At 38.7% G+C, this 20,135-nt stretch overlaps 1 protein-coding gene across 3 annotated transcripts in view; it reads left to right on the forward strand.

The window, feature by feature from the left end:
- Positions 1 to 304: 304 nt before the first annotated feature.
- GAS2L3 (growth arrest specific 2 like 3) overlaps positions 305 to 20,135 on the forward strand; it is a 39,536-nt gene continuing 19,705 nt past the window's right edge. The window contains exons 1-3 of one of the 3 annotated variants that reach the window (XM_074271347.1): positions 317 to 430; positions 6,789 to 6,873; positions 18,513 to 18,560. In XM_074271347.1, the coding sequence (XP_074127448.1) occupies positions 18,537 to 18,560 (24 nt within the window). In that variant the 5' untranslated portion in view covers positions 317 to 430; positions 6,789 to 6,873; positions 18,513 to 18,536. Of the gene's footprint in view, positions 431 to 6,788; positions 6,874 to 18,512; positions 18,561 to 20,135 lie in introns of all 3 variants that reach the window. The other 2 variants (XM_074271346.1, XM_074271348.1) reach the window with 2 other exon arrangements.

The following is a 20,135-nucleotide window of genomic DNA, read 5'->3' on the forward strand; positions in this document are numbered from 1 at the left end:
CCTGGGCAAGTCTCCGGACCCGCAGCAGTAAAGCTGGGGATTAGGAAGAAAGGAATTGAGCGCAGGTATACGGCGTGCACCTGCGCCCCGCCCCGCCTCTTCTCCCGCCCCCAGGGCGGTCCGGAGAGAGCACAGGCCGCGGGCTCGCGGACGGCCGGCCCGCCCAGAAAGAGGAGAGGGCGGGGCCCCCCGCGGTGAGTCAGCTCCTCGCGCCAGTCCTGCGCTCCTCCTGGGCAATCCCGGTGGGCGGGGCCTCGCCCTTCCTCCGGGCAACGCCTCTCTCCGCTTTTGATTGGTCCTTTCGAAAGAGGCGGCGGCGGCGGCTCGGAGACGGAGCCTGAGGCGGGGACGGTTTGCTCCGGGATTAGATAGCGCTTCAGCCTTGGGATGGGGATCCGAGGAAGGAGCTGAGCCGCTGGTGCTGGAGCCGGTGAGTAGTTCGCCGCTGCCTTGTGGGTGCTCGTTCCCGGGTCCTGGACAGACTATGACTCTGTTGGGTTCGGCTTGGAACTGTGGTCCGGGGGTCCCTCAGAGTGAGGGAGGGGGAGTCCTCGCGTAAGTCCCGCCCATACCTGGCCGCCATTGGCCCTGCCGGAAAGGGGGGAACCTTTCATTCTGGTTGGTCCGTGGCGACGCCTTTCTGCCCCCTCGCCGCCCCGGCCCCCTGCTGGGGGAGCTGTCCGGCTGCGGGAAAAGAAGTCCGGCTGAGAGGCCGCTACCTCCAGTCCTGTCCGGACCAGGAGCGCGCGCGCGCGTGTGTATGTGTGTGCTTGTGTGCGTGTGTGTGTGTAGCAGACAGCTGGTCCTATAGCTCAATCACTAGTTATAGTTATATATGCAGCCCTTGATCTCACTTTACAGCTGAGGAAACTGAGGCAAAGAAGGGTGACTTTACCCGCCACGGGTTGCACCGGTCTATCTTAGCATCGTAAGATCATAGTGAGGTTAGAGGTCACTTAGTCCACCCTTCCCCCATTTTACAAATAAGGAAACTGAGGAACAGAATGGTGACATCACCTGCCCAAAGTCACACATATCTACCATAGTATAAACTAATAAATTAAGAGCCTGAAAGGGACCTTAGTGGTCATTTGTCCCATTTTACGGAGGGGGAGGGGAAATACTGAGGCTCAGGTGTAGCAGTCACAGAATCCTAAATTAGGTAGAATGGATTTTGAAATCACAGAGGGGTCCAGCTGTCCACCTCACAGTGGAGAATACTGGCTCCCAGGTTTATCCAGAAAGACAGCGCCATTTGTTCCAGTTCTATAAGAAGTTATTTCGGGGCTCCTCACTTGGGTCCAAAATCAACCCTGTAGAGGGGACAGAGGCTGAATTGGGAGATTCCCTGGTTTCCAATTTACCTTATCAGGTAATTAATTTGGTTTTATTTTCCTCATCTTTGAGGTCTATTCCCACTCTAAGCCTATGGTTCTGTGATTTCCATAGCATAGTGCCTGGCCGTTAGTAAATGGGATTTCATTGGGTGATGGATTATGATTTAATTTTATGATTACTGATTTAATTTTCCCAAGACCACACCCTCGGGGGGGCAAAATGGGACCATTATCTTAGATTGCATCCTTTGGCCATCTTCAAGTGAAAGTGTTCTTTCTAGTACCCACTTCTGCTCCGAATTTTCCCTCCTTCCCTCCATCCCCTCCCCTAGATGGCAGGCAGTCCCATACATGTTAAATGTGTTACAGTATATCCTAGGTACAATCTATGTGTGCAGAACCGAATTTCTTGTTGCACAGGAAGAATTGGATTCCTGTCGCAGCATCCTCACAAGTTGTAATTCAGCCTCTGCTTTAATACCTTCAGAAAGGAGCTCACTGCAGCTGACAGCCCATTCTGCTTAATGGTAGCTCTTAGTGTTAGGAAGCTTTTCCTGACAGCAGGATTCCAAGTCTTGCTTGTGACACACATACTGTCTGACCTTGAGTTCTAAAATCTCTCAGTGAGTCAGAAAACTTTGAAATCATAGAAATCTTGTTGGTCAGCATTGGTAGAAGGCATTTCCATGGATAGGAGTTTTCTCTCTGAACCCATGAAATCACAGGTTAAAATCAAAACTTTAAAAGCTTTACTTGTATAAAGGTTTACAACCTACTTTAGGTTACAATTACCCTTTGAAGTGGGGAGCATGACTGTTAACTGTTATTTTACAAATGAGGAAACTATATGCAGAAAGATTAAATTATAAGCTAGGAAGTATTAGAAATGGAACTAGAAGCAGGTCTTTTGGAATCCAAGACCACAGTTCTTTGCCTTTGTGTCATTCTTATTTATAATGGGGCTGAAAATAGTACCAAGGCAATTCTTTCTGCACAACATTTTGTCCTTGAAGAATTGCACAAACAAGGCGGGATTTATTTTCTTCTTTATCTTTTTCTCTATTTTTTGAGTGAGATTTACTAAACTGGAAATCTTACATTTAGACAGTGATAGAGATAAATCAAGCAATTAACAAGTATTTTAAGTGTCTCCAGAACACCTGGCAAAGTGTGAGGCCTAAAAGATAATAAGTACAAAACTCAAACTGCCTCTGCCCTCAAGGTGTGTACATTCTACAGTACTCATAGTATTTGGACTGGGTCTGTAGAATAGTTCCTTTTTCAAACAGTTCTTTGCCAGTTTACAGGCTACTTTTTTTTTTTTAAACAAAAATAGATAATTATTAGATAATTTATTATTTTAGGGTTTGCTAATTGTTTTGTGTACATTATATCATTTTATCCCTCCAATTTCCTTGAGAGGTGGGTACTCTGTTAAATGTCTCCATTTTACAAATAAGGGAACTGAATTTTGGGCTAAGAGACTTGCCTAGGATTATACAACCAGTAAGTGTCTGAGTTGTTCATTCATTTCAGTTGTGTTAACTTTCTGTGATCTCATTTTAAGTTTTCTTGGTAGACATACCACTTCCTTCTGCAGATTATTTTATCCATGAGGAACTCGAGCAAATAGGATTAAATACCTTTCCTAGGATCATACAACTAGGAAGTATCTGAGGCTGTATTTGAACTCATGAAGATGATGAGTCTTCTTGATTTCAAGCACAGTGCTCTATCCACTGAACTGCCTAGCTATCCCAGGTGCCTGAGACAATATTAAAATTCAGGTCTTCTTGGCTTGCCAAATCTATCCACTATGCCGTGCTGCCTAGATTCGGTATCTGTAGATAACCTATTCATTTTGTAGAAAAACTCTTTTCTCCTCCACTTTGGCTCCTTGTCATTCTTTTCAAATGGAAAAGACTGAAACTGGAGCAATCTAAGCCACGTCTAACTGACGCAATTGGCGGCTCATACTTTCATTATGGGAATGGACAATTTCAAAAGATTCCCGCTTCTGGCTTTTAATTCTGGTATGACTCCACTTGAGGGTGTGGACTGTTCTAAAACTCAGCTCTCAAAGACACATGATTCTGAGTTTTGCTTTTTGGCCACACCTCTTCTGGAGTTTAAATGAACTGAAATAGAAATCTTAATGGAAAATCAACTGCTGAACTTCCTGAGACATGACCGTTGGCTGAGTCATCTATTTCATGCACTCCATTCACAAGCCAGCTGAAATCAAGCAATAGTCACTGTTTCTCTTTTTATTATTTTGAGCCTATTGAGTTAGAATCAATTTTCTTTTTTCTCAGATGAAAAGCTATATGTTGTCATTCTGCTGGAAAGGCAGATCTAAAAGGAAATCTCTTCCAGTGATGATGGCTATTTATTGAAAATGAAAGGAAGCAAGAGAATTGGACGGTTATAAGTTAGCTCATAGAAGGAGGTCATTCCATGGGAAGGAATGTGATTCTTCTAATCTGCTCCTTTAGTGTTCACTTTATCTGACCAGACATTTTTGAAAAGCCTTTCAACGGCACCGAGACTAGAGGGAGATGAGATACAGTCTTCTAACTGGCACAATATAGTTTCTCTCTCTCTCTCTCCATATATATGTACATATACATATATCTTTGACTACTTTTTGATGACAATTTAAGATATGAGGACATGCTCATACATAAAAAGCTTCTGTTATTTCATAATCAGAATTACAAGTCTGTTCCTGATTCCATTTCATATAAAACAGTTATATCTCTTGCTTGGATTATGACTTAGTAATTACTAAATGTAAAAAATTTTTAAAAACCCAACTCAAAACCCAGTCATCCACCTTATGAGTTGACATGGGGAAGCAATCATAGAATCATGAAATAATCCTGGATGGTTCTAAATTTCTTAAAGTTCTTACTTTAAAATTCGTTGTCATAGCAGTTTTTTCCTTCCCCATCTATAAGAATGGATGTGTGTGGGGATAACCTTTAATTGTATTGTAAAAGAAAACTTAAAAGTCTTATATAAATGTGTGTCCTATTGTCCCAGGTGGACTGAGATTGAGTTACACATAAGTTTGAAATGATTAATTCTTTAAAAAAAAAAAATCATTTTGGAAGTTGAGGAAACTTGTACATCTGTTTACATTTCTCCACCAAGGTCCATATTAACTACATTCTAACTTCAGAGTTAAACTGTGAACTCAGCAAAACCAAGTAGCACTTATTGATACTATCTAATTGTCTAATGTTGACCTCTGAGGAGGTAAACAAAATAAGGCATCCTTGTTCCCACTAATGTTTCCTGATAATGATACTATGTTCCAAAGTCAGCAAGGGCTTATTAGCTTACTGGGATCATCCACACTCATTCCCTTATTATTTAGTGGCTTAAATTTGCTTACTGTAAAGTTTTGTCTTCCCAATTTTAAAATGCAAAGTTCCTAAAGATCTGGAATGAAGTATGACTCATTTTGCATTTGGTTTGGAGGGTCCATCGTATGTGAAAATGAGCACTCAATATTAATACTGATTATAGTTGCAAAAATCTTAGAATTGTGGTTGCAAGGGGTTCAAGTTAAGTCTTACAAATACTTGTCTAGTATGTGTTATCTATAAGACAGTAAATAGCCATGGGGATAAAGACACAAAAGCAAGAGAAGAGATGTCATGGTATTTATGTTATCTTGAGATGAGGCAAATAGGATCTTGGAACATGTATGGAAATAGAAGATGACTTGAGGAAGGAGAGAACAGTAAGCATTAAGATACCAGAAAAGGCTTTGCAGAAGTGTCTCTGGTGCTGAGCTTTGAATAAAGAGTATTATGAAAGGTGAAGATGAGAGGGGATGTATCTCAGGGATGTGCAAAGGTGAGGAGGGAACTGTTATCTAGTTGTGTATTTGTTTGGAAGATGGTTAGATGGTTCTTGGAGAGGATTACTGGTAGATAATGGTGGGGAAGTGGTTTTGTCAGAATGTGAGGGACCTTAAATACCACTTTGAGGAGATTGTATATATTATCTCAGAGGCTATAGAGGATTTAAATGTGGTAGTGAAGGACTCATATCTGTGTTTTAGGAAGATTATTTTGGAAGTTCTTTGGAAGATACTCTAGAGCTTCAAAATAGAGAAGCCAGTTGAGTTTTACAATCACAGAATTATGGATTTGAAAGAAGGCTGAGCTTGGAATCTTGTTGCCTCTTGCATTTTATAACTGTGAATAAAGGTCTCTATTTCCTGTCTGTAAAAGAAGGTGGTTAGACTATGACTTCAAGGTCACTTCCACCTTTAGATTTAGGATTAAGTTAAGAAGTTTTATGGGGCTTGCACTAGAGAGGGGCAGTTGTGTAAGTAGAGAGGAAGATGATAAGATATTGTGGAGGTAGAATCCCCAAGACTTAACTAGTTGTTACTCAAATGTGAAGGTAAAAGGGAGAATCATTGAGTAGGAGAATTGTGTTTCTCTCCACAGAAATAAGGCAGTTTGAAGAGAGGAGGTGACTTCTTCTTTGAACACATTGACTTTCAGATGCTAGTGGTACATTTGGGGACATTACCTAGCAGGTAGCTGGTTTTCCAGGACTGGGGAGAAGGAGGAGATCAGGACTGGAAATAGAGATTTCAGTGTCATTTGTGTAACTTAGATGATATTTAAATCTATGAGTGCTCACCTATCAATAACATTTTTTTTTTAGGTGCCCACTAAATTCTGAGTGCTGTTCTGGATATGGGGAATACAAGTATAAAGAGGGAAACAATCCCTACCCTCTAGGAACTTCCATTCTTCCATTCATTTTTTGGACATCTCTGGTCATGCTGCCTTCCTTGATTATATTATAGAGTCATTGTCTCAGCTTCTTCCTTACCAGAAAAATTGGACTCTATCCAGAACAACTGTGGGCTTTGAGAGGCAAGCTATATATAGCCTTATCCTGCTGGCTTCCAGGTCTCCAAAACACTTCTCTGACATATCTAGTCATTCGTCCACTTTCTACCTATTTCTATTGTGTTGTCTTCCCCTTTAGAATATAGGCTCCATGATGCGAAGTATTGAGTATAATATCTAGACTTAGTAAGGATTTAAAAAGATTACCTCTCTGGTGCAGTGGTTAGAACAACATTCCTTGGGGCAGGAGGTCCTGAGTTCAAATCCAGTCTCAGATATTTGATGCTTACTAACTGTATGACTTTGGCCAAATCACTTAACCCCAATTGCCTTGCAAGCTCTCCTCCTGCACCCCCCCCCCCAAGATTATCTCTTTGTGTCTGTCCATTCTATAGGAAGATATGGGTATCTATAGAAATGTATACAGTCTGAGGCTAGAGGGGAAGCTTTAGAAAAACCACAGCCTAGAAAATGATAGAATGTACCAGGGTACAATAAGGGGGTGAAATTAAATAACACAGATTTGTAATGGCCTGGTTGGCTCAATTATATGATTTCTCACCCATAGGAACTGACCACCCTAGAGTAGGATCTGAGAAGGTGGATGGTGAGGATGCCCCAGGGTGAAGAACTGGCAATAACTTCATGAGGAGGTGAGAGTCAAGAGTGGAAAAGAGTATACAGTGGAGTTGGTAATTACAGGGTCAAGACTGTAAAAGGCCCAGTGATGACAGGGGAGGGTGGATGCACGGAGAGGACTGAAAGGTTGCAAGAGACAGTGATGCTGAAGAAGAGGCTTTATGAGCCATGAGGTCAGGGGGAGAAGGAAGTACAAGAGTTCATAATTAAAGAGAGGAATCTCTTAGCTTTCCATTTACAGAGGATGGAGTTCTAAGCTAGGCCTAGTGCTGTTGGTGGCAGAGATGTGGCTTGGGAATTCAGGTGTAAGGACTGAAGCCAGGATGTTCTTGAGGATCATAGTTTGGCCCTCGAGAATCAGGGCAGACACAGATTGATATGGAAAGGAAAGCTCTGAGACAGGTGCCATGGCCCCCTCCGGCAGAGATCACTGGGTCTTGTAGTTATCTAGTCAAAAGCTGCTTTAACTTCTTCATCTGGAACTTAGTGACTGAAGCACGTCAGCTTGCCCAGTCCACAGTGGGATCTGGATCGTTTCACCAGTATTCTACTTGGGGGTTTGCTTCGGTGGACATCCTATTGTATCCATTTGGCAGAGAACAAAAGTAAATTAATGAATTGTTATTGTTTGGCACATCCGACTCTTCGTTATCCCATCGACCATAGCATGCCAGTGTTGTCCCTGCGGTGTTCTTGGCATAGATGCTGGAGTGGTTTACCATTTCTTTCTCCAGGGGATTGAGGCAGACAGGATAAAGTGACTTACCCAGAGTTACACAGCTAGTATGTGTCTGGATTTGAAGGCTGGATTTGAACTCAGGCCTTCCTGACTCCTGGTGTGGAGCTCTATCCACTGAGAATAGAATGATGTTATTTCAGCAGCATTTCCAACAATCATATAATTTTGTTTATATAGCTGTTCTTGTCTAATAACCATTACTGATGGCTGTCACATGTATGCTGACAGATATAGGATTTGGACAATGTTTTTGATCTTCAGCAATCACTCGTGACTTCTAGGACTTGCCTGTGAGTAGTGCCCTGGGCATGGTCTCCCAGCCAAATGGGGCTGTGACCCTGCAGCCCCTTAAACCTTTTCTCAAGGCTCTGTTTACATCTCTCTTTCTCCCTGAACCTTCCCTCTCTTTGGAACTAATTGTCTCTCCAGACCCAGCTCAGAGGATGCTGCCTCTGTGATGTCTTCCTGTAGTCTCCTAATCAGAGGGAAGTCATCTTTCCCCAGGCTTTGAATAATATTTTGTATCTTTCTTAGATACTTATTCCATTTTGCATTATAGTTATTATGTAATTATTCTACATTTATGGACCTATCTTTGTCTTTGCTAGATTGTAATCGCTTTGAAGACTCAATTATTTTTGTATTTGCCTCAGCCCTTAATGGTTTGTTTTATACAGTCACTTAATATAAGGTTATTGACTAAAAAGATGCATGTGTATTCACTTGGGGTGTAGCTTTATTTATGAAAGTTTAATGAATTACAAGGTAAGGACAAGATACTAAGAAATACTCTTTAGTGGTCTAAATTTCCTATAAAAAGAATGATGTTCTGTAATAAACAAAAGCTAAAATAGTAATGATAGCGTTATTATTTCTGTTTTTTAGTGCAGAATTACTCAACCTAAGAGCAATTGTTTTTAATTATTATTTATTCACTTAATTGTTTTTGTTCTCTGTGTCACAGTTGAGGCATTTCACTACCAAATTTACTCATATCATTCAATTAATTATTAAACTTTAATTGAATCTAATCAGAGATTGTGATATTATATCAAATTTTGCATAAAAATGAATGGCAGGAGAATGCTTCATTGGGGTGTCAACCTGTGAGATCTCTATAAGTTTGAGTGCAAAGAAGGATTCAATCCAAGTATTATAGTTCTCTGCTGACTAGGAAAGTTATTACAACCTTAGGGCAGCTTACTTACTTGATCAGCCTTGAAGATTGTTTGTTTCCCTGTCCACACTGGAGAGTAGACGGAGTTCTATTTCATGTTGAGCTATGTGATTTAGTACAACAGGAACAAGATTAGGTTTGGGACAAACAACTGTTAGTGTTCTCTCTGTCATTTTCACTTGGCCTTGTTGAGCCTCTGTTGTGTTTATAACGATATTGAAATACCTCATGAGAAATAAAGGTTCGCAATGTATTCTTATATAGTATCTTGTACTGACACAGTAGGAGGCATCTAGATGGCTCAAAGGATAGAACCCTGGGCCTGGAGTTCAAACCTCAGACATCACCGTATGCATGGACCATTTGTGCCCCATTTGTAGCCTAGCCTTCTGAGCTCCCATTGGTCTCTTCAGCCACAGCCAGGCACACTGGAGCTCAACTCTTAACATATGATGTTAATTTGGTCAACTTTGAGAAGGAAGTTCAACAACCAACCAATCAGACACTTAGTAGCGGTGTGATCCTGGGCAAGCTATTTAACCTGTCTGACTTACTTCCCTGGAGAAGGAAATGGCAAAGTACTCTATCTTTGCCAAGAAAACCCCATGGAGAATATGGTCCATGAGGACATGAAGAACAGGGAGCAACAAAATAACAACAACTTAGAGAGTGCTTCTTTTTATAACCTCATTGTTTTGTGACTATCACAAGAAAGGATGGGCTTTGCTTATCTGATTGTTAACAAATATATAGATTATTATTAATTTTTAAAGTGTGGAATATAGAAAAATGCCTTTACCATTAAAATGAGAGAAGCTATATTTTAATCTTTAGGTTAGGTTTATTATTTTGAAAACCAGTTATATATTTGAGTATATACTGAAGTAATGGCTGATAGTATTAATAGAATTTTAGCTAAATCAACTTGTACTGCTGTAACAGAAATCCTACTGGATTCTTTGAGTATCTCACTAGTCTTCTTACTCGCTCTTTTGAATTTTCTGAAATAGCTCTTGTGAGCTGCCAATTTAAGTCATTCTCATTTCTCTTAAAAGTCTTACTCTTCTGTTTCCTTTTTCCCATGTTTTTGATAAATTACCACACCTCTTAGTTGTCAGTGAGGGGACATCTTCCTAGCCCAACAAAGCGGTCTTTATGGTAAAAGCTATTTCCCTTCATCTTATTAAGGATTGCTCTTCTGCCAGAGATCACACTAATGACCGCATCTATTTTCTGAGGTGGTGTGTGATAGAAGAAGAAGATATTGCTTAGTGCGAGTTGACTTTTTCTGTAGTTATTAACAGGAAGTGATTTCTATTGGATAGTGTTGCAGGTGGAGGACAGAAGACTTACTGGTGAATTATTCATAATCTTAAGTGGAAGAATAATATGATTATAGTGTTGGACTTAAGGTGAGGGACTAGATCTTCCAATGAATATACCTAAGTGAATCTTGGAGACTTCTAGTAATTCCAGGTTAGAAGAGTTGATGTTTATTCAAGAAGGAGCTAAACAAGGAACTCCAAGATCAAGTGACAGGGGACATAGGACTAAATTTTGCAGGATTAAGCAGTGTTATTATCCAGTGACAGTTTGAGGCAAGTTGAAGACATAGGAGGAAGGGGATAGCAGCTTTACCAGAAAAATCCAAAGAGTGGAGAAAGTCTAAAGCTGATATAGCCCATGATCAGTAGGAGGGCCCAGGGATCTGGGTAACTGTAATAACAATCCCCAAACTACCTTTGTTTTATGTATAGACAGCCAAGATGGAGGTACTTTCAGAACATCCTGACTTATTAGTATATTTAATAAAGATGGAGAGTGTCATTTGCTATTGCAATAAAACTTTCATTGCCCCATATACTTTTCTCTCCAGAACATAGACAGATGGGTAGATTTCTGCTCAGAATACACAAAAGTGATAAGCACTATGAGCATATTTGAGAGAGAGGATCTATAAAGGCATACACACACACACACACACACACACACACACACACACACACACACACACACACACACACAAAGAGAGAAAGAGAGAAAGATAGACCAGAGTTACAGGGAGAGGGAAAGAAAGAGGGAGCCACAGAGATAGAAACAGACAATATAAGAGCACTTGTTTGACTATTTTGATTAAGTGGAGGTATTCTGTTTCTTTGGTGCAGTTGGCAGCTGCAGCTATATATTTATCTCCGGGGGCTCAATGAAATAATGATCTGTAACTGTTCCTGCTGCTGTTTCTGTCTTCTGCTTTAGGGCAAGTACAATGGCCCCACATTTATAGTAAAGTGGATTTAAAGGACCCTTACAATCTTGTTACAGTTTGAACTAGAGATGAATAGAAGATAGCTTTCAGGTACAATTTGAACATAACAAATACCACTTGAAACTGGGCTGGCCATGTTCTCAACAACATTTGATAGCTTCATAACTGATGGTCCTGTAGACCTGATGGATATACTGTAGTTTATTTACTAGGATAGCATCTTAACATCTTTGCCTCATAGGCAGGAACATAAGTTAGGAACTTAATTGTGGAATGATAGTAAGGTAGAAAAAAAAATGTTCCTTTAATTGGTCTCAGGTAAGACTTGAGAGATTCATTTTTGGATCAGATGTACTGAAGATAAATATGAAATTTGTTCAAGCATATGGAACCAGATGGCATTCCAGGAAGGAAGCTTCTTGTATTGTCTGTTAGGATCTGCCTGTTTTGATAAATCAGTTACACACCAGTGTTTTGCAACTGATGGAACACTTTGCGTTAACTTTTAAGAAACAAGCAAAAGCAGGGTGCTTCCAGGCATTGAAAAAACTTTTCATACAAGTTACCATAGTGGCTTCCTAAGCTTAAGTGTACGTTTGTGTGTTGGTGTTTGTGTTTGTGTGTGAATGGATGCCCATCCACTCAGCTTCTAGTTCCTTGCCACTACAAACATTTTTGCACATATCAGTCTTTTCCCCCCTTTTTTGTTATCTCTTTGGGATATAGGCCCAGTAGAGATACTGCTGGATCAAAGGGGATGCACAGTTTGATAGCCCATTGGGCAGAGTTCCAAATTGCTCTCCAGAATGGTTGGATCAGTTCACAATTCCACCAACAATGCATTAGTGTCTCGATTTTCCCAAATTCCTTCCAATATTTATCATTATCTTTTTCTGTCATCTTATCCAATCTGAGAGGGGTGTAGTGGTACCTCAGAATTGTTTTAATTTGCAGAGAATTTTTTTTTTTTGATAGAAATAGGGAGGGATAAACTATAACAGGAGTTCTTAATCCTTTCTATATCATGAGCTCTTTGGCAGGTTAGTGAAGCAAAGGGCCCCTTATCTTTTCCCTTTTTGATAATTGATCAACACCATTTCACGAACACCTTGGTGGATGCATTGGCCTGGAGTATGGGGTTAGCAGAAGATCTGGAAGATCTGACATACAAAACCTTAGACTTAGAGGCCTTTCCAGGCACATTAAAAGATGAGGGTGAGCCAAGGCTACACTATTTTCATTTTTGTCTGATAGTGTGCCCATAGTGTCAGAAGAAGGAAGTCATATGACTCATTGTGATGTATTGCTGACTGGGCATTCACAGCAGAACTAAATGAGATAGTTTTCTTTTGCTGCGGGTGGTTGGCATGACGGAGTCCTAGGATCTTTTCTAAGCCAGTGTACGTACTACAGAATCCTGCCAGGAACCATGGGGCTGGTTGAAACTATTGCTTGTTTCCCCCACACTCTTAGATCTGGATGGATTTCATCTCTGTGCTTTGGTGATAAAGCCATAGTGGCAAATCTCTTTTCTCAAATGTGTAACTTAATCTTGTGTCCTGTTTACTCTGTTCATTCACATATGTTGGGATTTCCTAAAGGGGAAAAAAAGCACAGCTATTTTTTCAATCACTCTGTGTGTGTGTGCGCGTGTGTGTGTGCAACCTAGGGACTGGATTATAAGCAAGATTGCTCAGGAAAGATTTCTATATGAACTCCCTACAAAGCCGACACTGCAGCCCCAGAGATAGCACAAGAAAGATCTCCCATAACCATAGGAGGTGAGCTTACCCTGAGTCAGGCGCTCTACCAAGCACTGGGGATACAAAAGGGCAAAAGATAATGCCTGTCCTCAAAAAGCTCACAATCTAAAGGAGGACATAAGTAAGCAAATATGTACAAAAAAGCAACATATAAGATAAATAGGAAATAAATAAGAGAGGGAAGGAACAAGAATGAAGAAGGGTTGTGAAACCCTTAATGTAGAAGATAGGATTTTAGTTGAGACTTAATGAGACAGGAAGGACATTCAAGGGATAGGAGACAACTGAAGAAAATGCACAGAGCTGAGAGATAGAATGTCTTGTTCATGTAAAAGCAGCAAGGCCAGTGTGGATTAAAAAATGTGTGGAAGGGAGTAAGAAGACTGGAAAGATAGGAAGGGATCAGGTCTTTGAATACCTAGTCAAGAATTTTATATTTGATCTTAAAGGCAGTAGGGAGTCAGTAGAATTTTTTGAGTAGGGTGATAATATAGGTTGACTTCTGTTTTAGAAAAATCACTTCTAATTCAGTTCCAATTGATCAATGATGGACAGAATCAGCTACACCCAGAGAAGGAACATTGGGAAATGAGTGTAAACTGTTTGCATGTTTGTTTTTCCTCCCAGGTTATTTTTTACTTTCTGAATCCAATTCTTCCTGTGCAACAAGAAATTCGGTTCTGCACACATATATTGTATCTAAAATACACTATAACATATTTAACATGTATGGGATCGCCTGCCATCTAGGGGAGGGTATGGAGGGAAGGAGGGGAAAATTCAGAAAAGAAGGGAGTACAAGGGATAATGTTGTAAAAAATTACCCATGCATATGTACTGTCAAAAAAAAAGTTATAATTATAAAATTAATTTTAAAAAATAAAAAAAAAAAAAAAAGAAAGAAAAGAAAAATCACTTCTCATTATTCCTCCCCTTCCCCCCAGGCTGGGGTTAAGTACTTGCCCAGGGTCACACAGCTAGGAAGTCTTAAGTGTCTGAGACCAGATTTGAACTCGGGTCCTCCTGAATTCAAGGCTGGTGCTCTATCCACTGCGTGACCTAGCTGCCCCCAGAAAAATCACTTCTAATGGCTGAAATATTGATTAGAGTGAAGAGAGACTTGAGGTAGGAAGACCCACCTAGCAGGTTATTGCTATATAGTCCAGGAATAAAGTGGTGAGTACATGTACCAGAAGGTAGCAGTTTCCAAGGAGAGAAGGGGACATATTCTAGATATGCTGCAAAAAAATGAAATTGATGGGCTTTGACAACGAATTGAAAATGGGATGTGAGAGACAGGAAGGAGTCTAAGATGACACAGGTTGCAAACCTGAGAATTCTGTAAGGATGGTGTTACCTTCTAAGGTAGGAGAGGGATCTAGTGTAGGAAGAAAGATAATGAGTTCCATTTTGAACATGCTAAATTTAAGATATCTACTGGAAATCCTGTTCAAAATCTCTGAATGACAGTGAATTTGGAGGTCAGCATAAAGTTTGGGAGAGGATATGTGTTATTTGAGAATCTTCTGCATAGATATGGTAATTAAATCCATGGGAGTTGTTGAAATAACCAAGTGAATAGTATGGAGGGAAAAGAGAAAGCTCAGTACCAAATCCCGTTGGACCATACGTTTAGAAAATTATAATCTGGAAGGGGATCCAGCAAAGGAAACTTAACAAGGGGCAGTAGGCAGGAGAAGAATGAGGAGAGAGTGGTATCCTGAAAACTTAAAAGCGATTATCAAGGAAGAAAGGATGATCAGTAGTGGTAAAGGTGCAGAAAGGTTGAGGAGAATTTGGATTGGGAAAAGGCCATTAAAAGATTTGGTGATTAAAAGATCACTGGTAACTTTTTAAGAGAATAGTTTTGATGGAATAATGATGAATTCAGAAACTGGCTTTAAGATATTAAGAAAAAAATGAAAGGAGAGAAAGTAGACGCACCTTATGAAAATTGCCTTTTGGGGCAGTTTAGCCACAAGGTCGGAAGAAATGATGGTTACAAGGAATGGAAAGTTTGAGAGGAGTTTTTGAGAATACGTGAGATATGGTCATGTTTATAGGTAATAGGGAAGGGGCCAATAGAAAGGGATTGGGGATAACATGGGGGAAAGTGAATTGAAAGGGAATAAGATGGAATGGGATTATTTGAGCAGGTGAGAGTAAGGAATAAAGCTAACCCTCATGTAAGACAGAGATAAAAAAAGGAGATAATGGCAGAGGATATATGAGTGGTATGAAAACAGGAAGAGGGCAAAAGAGGGAACTCATGGCAAATGGCTTCATTTTAAAAATTCATTTTTAGAAATAAAAGGCAAGGTTCTCAGCTGACAAGGTTGGGGGAGGGTGAGCTATGGGAAGTTTAAGGAGGGATGGAGAGGTTTGGAAGGGCAACTAAGGAGAATGGGATAGTGAGTTGAAAAGGGAGGGATTGACTGTTAGTAGAGAGGGTCTAATACATAAATTTATAGTGGATACAGTCAGAATAGTGACATGATTTTCTCCATCTTTTTTTAGTGTCACATGTAGGAATGAAGCATGAGGATGGTAGGAATGAACCAAAGCTGAGGTTTGGCAAGGTACAATTAATGAAATGAAAAGGGGGCCAGAGATTCAAGGAGACACTGTAAAGATGAATAGGCTTACAAGGGATCAAGAGGGGGGAAGAAAAGGAAAAGAACTAGGCCTTGGAGAGAATGTAGTAGGGGGTCAAGGGACTGGAGATCAAGGTGTGGACAGAGTAGAGTTAGGTAAGCAAGGGAAAGCAAAAGGAAAGGTGGAATAGGTTATGGTTGGATTAGGGGATTTGGATTATGCTTGGATAAGGGCTGTTCAGAGTTCTTGATCTTGGAGGTATATGTTTAGGGTGATGCCTTTTAGATCTTAATTCCTTCAAAGCTTAATTTAATGTCATCTCTTCCATGAAGTCTTGTTTCTTGATTCCACTCAAGGCTGCTTTGCTTCAACTTACCCTTATTATTGTGTATTTGTTTATACTTATCTAATATAGACTTGTATATGTACATACACCTCCTTCTATATATATAGAATGTCAGTTTCTGGAGGTCATTTTTGACCTCTTTTATATTTCCTTTTCGCTGTACAGCACAGTGCTATGGTCAAACCAAGTGTTTATAAACTTCAATTGATTGATTGGTACAAAGGAAATGGAACACATGGTCTTTAGATATTCACTGATCAGAACACAGAGATCTGAATGTGGTGGGCCAAAAACGTTCAACATACCAGCTGGTACACTATGGTTAGAGAGACATTGGACTTAGTTCTCCTGAGAATGCTTTGTTTCCTTTGGATTAGCCCTCTTACCCACTGAACAATTTTCTTGTTCTACTTTAAAAGGATTATTTAAATAGGGTTAATGGTGACTTGATTTTAAGGAGAGAAAGAATAAAAAACAGGAGATATGCGATGACAGAAGTAGAAATTAAGTAGAGATAGAAGTTGAATGGGTAAAGAACTGGGGAACTGGGGAACTGGGGATGGGAGGCTAAAAATCCAGGGTTAAAAGAGCTCATCATCCTTAAGCTTCCTTATTAGGAAGAAGCAAGTATTTCAGGAGTATCACCTGGATACTCTTAAGGTTGCCCACAACTGGCTTTCATTTATTTATTTCAGACAGTTTCTACATAAATTAAAAACACAAAATTCCCAGACATACAATTGTGTTATCATTCATTTAGATGGTTTTCCCCCATAAGCATATCCAGGTACTTATTTGCTAGTTCCTTCTCAGTAGTCACTCTCTTTGCCACCAAAAGCATAGTTATAAAGCTATTTAGGTAAATACAAAGTTCAAGTGTCACTATCTCATTTTCAAATTCATTTCATAAAAGCATATTATGTTGAATTTTCCATAAAGTGCAACCAGTAAACATTCTTGCAATAGCTTCTTGGTGAATGCATCACTGTCTCCAATTTCCACTTGCCTTGCCATTTAGGCCTTCTTTTGTTTCTGCTTGACAGTAGCAACTGTTCCAGCCCTTGTCTGATTATGTGGGACGCCTTCATTTAATGGGAGCAGCTTCTTTGCTGCCTCCTTTTTTTTTTTTATATGCAAGGAAGCCTCTTACTGGGGATCTTTGTTGGGGACAAAGCGTTATTTATGCTAAAGAAAAATGTATTCCCCTTTGAATGAGCTCGTGGGAAGCATAACAAGCTCATTAGTTATGCTCAGTTTGTACCCTGATCTTGCTTATAGTAGAGAGTAGCAAAGATGACATCAAAAAGGGATATTCTGCTGCTGTTGGCATTTCATGCAAGGAGAATGTCATGCATCTTGGGTCTCTTCAATTAGGTTCAACTTAGGTTCAATAATTTAGTTGACTTTTATGAATCTCTTTGGTACAATAAGAGAATAATTTATCTTGGAAGTAAAGCATATGTAAAGTACAAGGTACATAAGGTATGTCTTTTGTCCCTGGAAGCTGTGGGAGAAGAAAATACATCTTTACTCTTGAAAGTGACATTATTATTGATTTATCATAATTACTTTGTACCTTCTCAGTGTGAAGTATTTTGTTGGTTTGGGGTACAAAGAGCTTTTATAACGGAAGCCTGAATATGGACTAGATGATTAGACTGCTAAGAATTAGTCAAAGATTCTAGTTACCTCCTGGATCAACAACACAGAAGTAAGTATGCAAAGGGGTTTTGAATGTGGAAAAAATAGTTTTTTTTTCCCTGAACTTACACTAAGCAATTTTATATTATTAACTTAAGAAATCATCTTTGGAATTTTACCAAGATATTTTTAAGGAAAAGGAAACTATTGCTATGGATGAAATTTCTGGTTAGGTCCTACCTACTTAAGACAAATATATCTAGATGACTTGTTTGTGGATATTAAGTACCTAATTGTTGAATTAAATATGTACCTGTTTAAAATCTGTTGAATTGTATTTTTTTCCCACTGTAATAGTTTGCTTATTAAATCTTTAGCTAGTCAGAGAAGTTAGTTATATTATAAAAATATTTTACATGAATAAAATTTTGGTTTAATGGCAAAAGATGGAAGATTTTTCGTTTTGCTATGTTGCTCTTTGGCAGAGGAAGATTGTGATGCTAGATTTTGCTATATACTATGGCATATAACTTGCAAATTTCTAAAATATGACATAGACCAAGTAAAGATAAAACAGTTTCAGAAGTAATTATTATAGTTTAATATAATTTCTTTTAAAAAAAACATAAATATAAGGGAATTTTTGAAAAAAAAATGCCCTTATTACATTTTAATCAAATACTACCAGAGCTTCTCTGAACCTGATGGTAAAAGTCATTTATCATACAAGCACTTTTCTATTTTCCATCTTTTAGAAAATATAAACAAGCAAGATGAGATTAGTGTTATGTCCCCTGGAAATCGGATTCTTTATTTGAAAGCAGAAAGATTTGTGTGAATTTTTACTCACAAGTAGTGTGACCTGAGATTAACTCACCTTACCTCATTTTAGTTAATTAACAGTTTCTTCATCATTAAGTGAGTGACCTGAAGTAGGTAATCTTTTAATAGCCTTTTCACTTACTGTGATTTTGGATTCCTTTTATGAATAACAAGGGGAAGAAAAGTTTTATTTGGCCAATTCACTGGAGCAGATTCCTTAGCTATAGTCTTATATTAATTTTGTTTGGGTAAAATGGGGGGAAAGCTACTACCTTTATACATCACTTTTTCTGTCTTCCTTCAGGAAAAGAATTTAATTTCATTATAGATGACCATGCAGCATGCAGTTCAAGTAAGTAATATATATTTATTCAAACTCCAAATCGCAGCTAAATTCTGGACATAATGGAAATTCAATTATAAGATTAAGTTGCTTTTAAGTAATTTCTGAAATTCTTCAGTTTTGTTAACTGGTTTTTAAAGTTGGGTTTTAATACTAGTGGTGTTCTGTGGTTTTCTAGATTTGTCTTGTGGGTGATTTTTAAATTTTGTTTTGAATTTTCTGCCAAAAATGGTTTCTGCAAGGATCAAAAAATAGCCCAAGGTTAATAGAATTAGCTCACTTAAACCACCTCCACAAAAAAAATCGATAGTTTTCTTCATCTTTTTTTTCCCCCACTACCATCTCGTACATTAAAAATTGAATGGATTTTTCATTTAGTGAGAAGTAAAAACAAATATTAGAATTTTGAACTGGAAGGAACCTCTTAGCCACTTATTCCAGAAAAGACAGCCACAGGGCACATGGGAAGTAATCAAGTGACCTGGATCACACAGATGATGCGTGTCAAAAGTAGCATTTGAACCTAAGTCTGGATTTGAGAGTCAGTACTCATTCAGCCATATCATACAACCACACAACCTTCTAGTAGAGAGAAATGCTTTTTTTAAAAAATCAAAGATATTGAAAATACCTACATAAATAGAATTAATTGAGGGGAGGAGGGGATGATGAAAAAAATCCAATTTAGTTGGCATTCAGAGTTTGGGCTTCTATAGTTATTTTAAAATCCAAACAAGATATATTCTTTCCCATGGTGTAAGCACTATAGAAAAATATTAGATCTTAGATAAAAACACTTCAAAGCTCCTCTTAGAACTATCAGATAAGTATTAGCTGCTATTAAAGCTTAACCATCCCCAGGGTGGAGTTAAGTCTCTCCTCTTTGATGGTCATAATAACAACAGTAACTCCTAGTATTTATTGACTGTTTTGAGATTTGCAGGACACTTTATGTGTATGTTATTCTGAAAGTTGAGATTTGTCTTGTATAAATAAAGCTTTTATTTTATTTTAAAAAGACACTCATAACAAGAAAAACAAGTTTTTTTTTTTTTTTTTTTTTTTAAGAAAAAAATTATATTTGCAACAGTTGTTTGATCCTTAAGTGCAAGTTCTACACAAACTGGTTAACTGGCTTTTGCCCTCTCCCCCCCCCCACCCCCGCCCTGTCATTTAGAGATGCTGCTTCTTTAATAGGTAAAAGATCTCATGGTCTTGTTTTCCAGTCAGTGCTTGGAAATTCATGACAATCTTTTGGAGACTGTAGACTTGTTCTTTCCTTTGTTATCTACCTTCTGCTGTCATGCTTTCATCTTCTAGATCTTATTTATTCTTAAATCTGTAATTGACCTGATCAAAGCATCTAAGCCCTATTCCATCAAGTTTTTTCTTTTCATGTTCAAGCTGCAGGAATTTGCCATTTTAGTTAATTCTCAATGCTGTTTTTATTTGATTGTATTATCCTTGTCACTTTGTTGAAATTGTTCTTATTTATAACTCCAGTCACTTCTCATTCAAATTTAATGATCCTTTCTTAAAATTCAGTTTTCTCTCTTGCTGTTTTTTTTTTTTTTTTTTTTTTTT

The sequence above is a fragment of the Sminthopsis crassicaudata genome, chromosome 5 (assembly GCF_048593235.1).
Source record: "Sminthopsis crassicaudata isolate SCR6 chromosome 5, ASM4859323v1, whole genome shotgun sequence".
Lineage (NCBI taxonomy): Eukaryota > Metazoa > Chordata > Mammalia > Dasyuromorphia > Dasyuridae > Sminthopsis > Sminthopsis crassicaudata.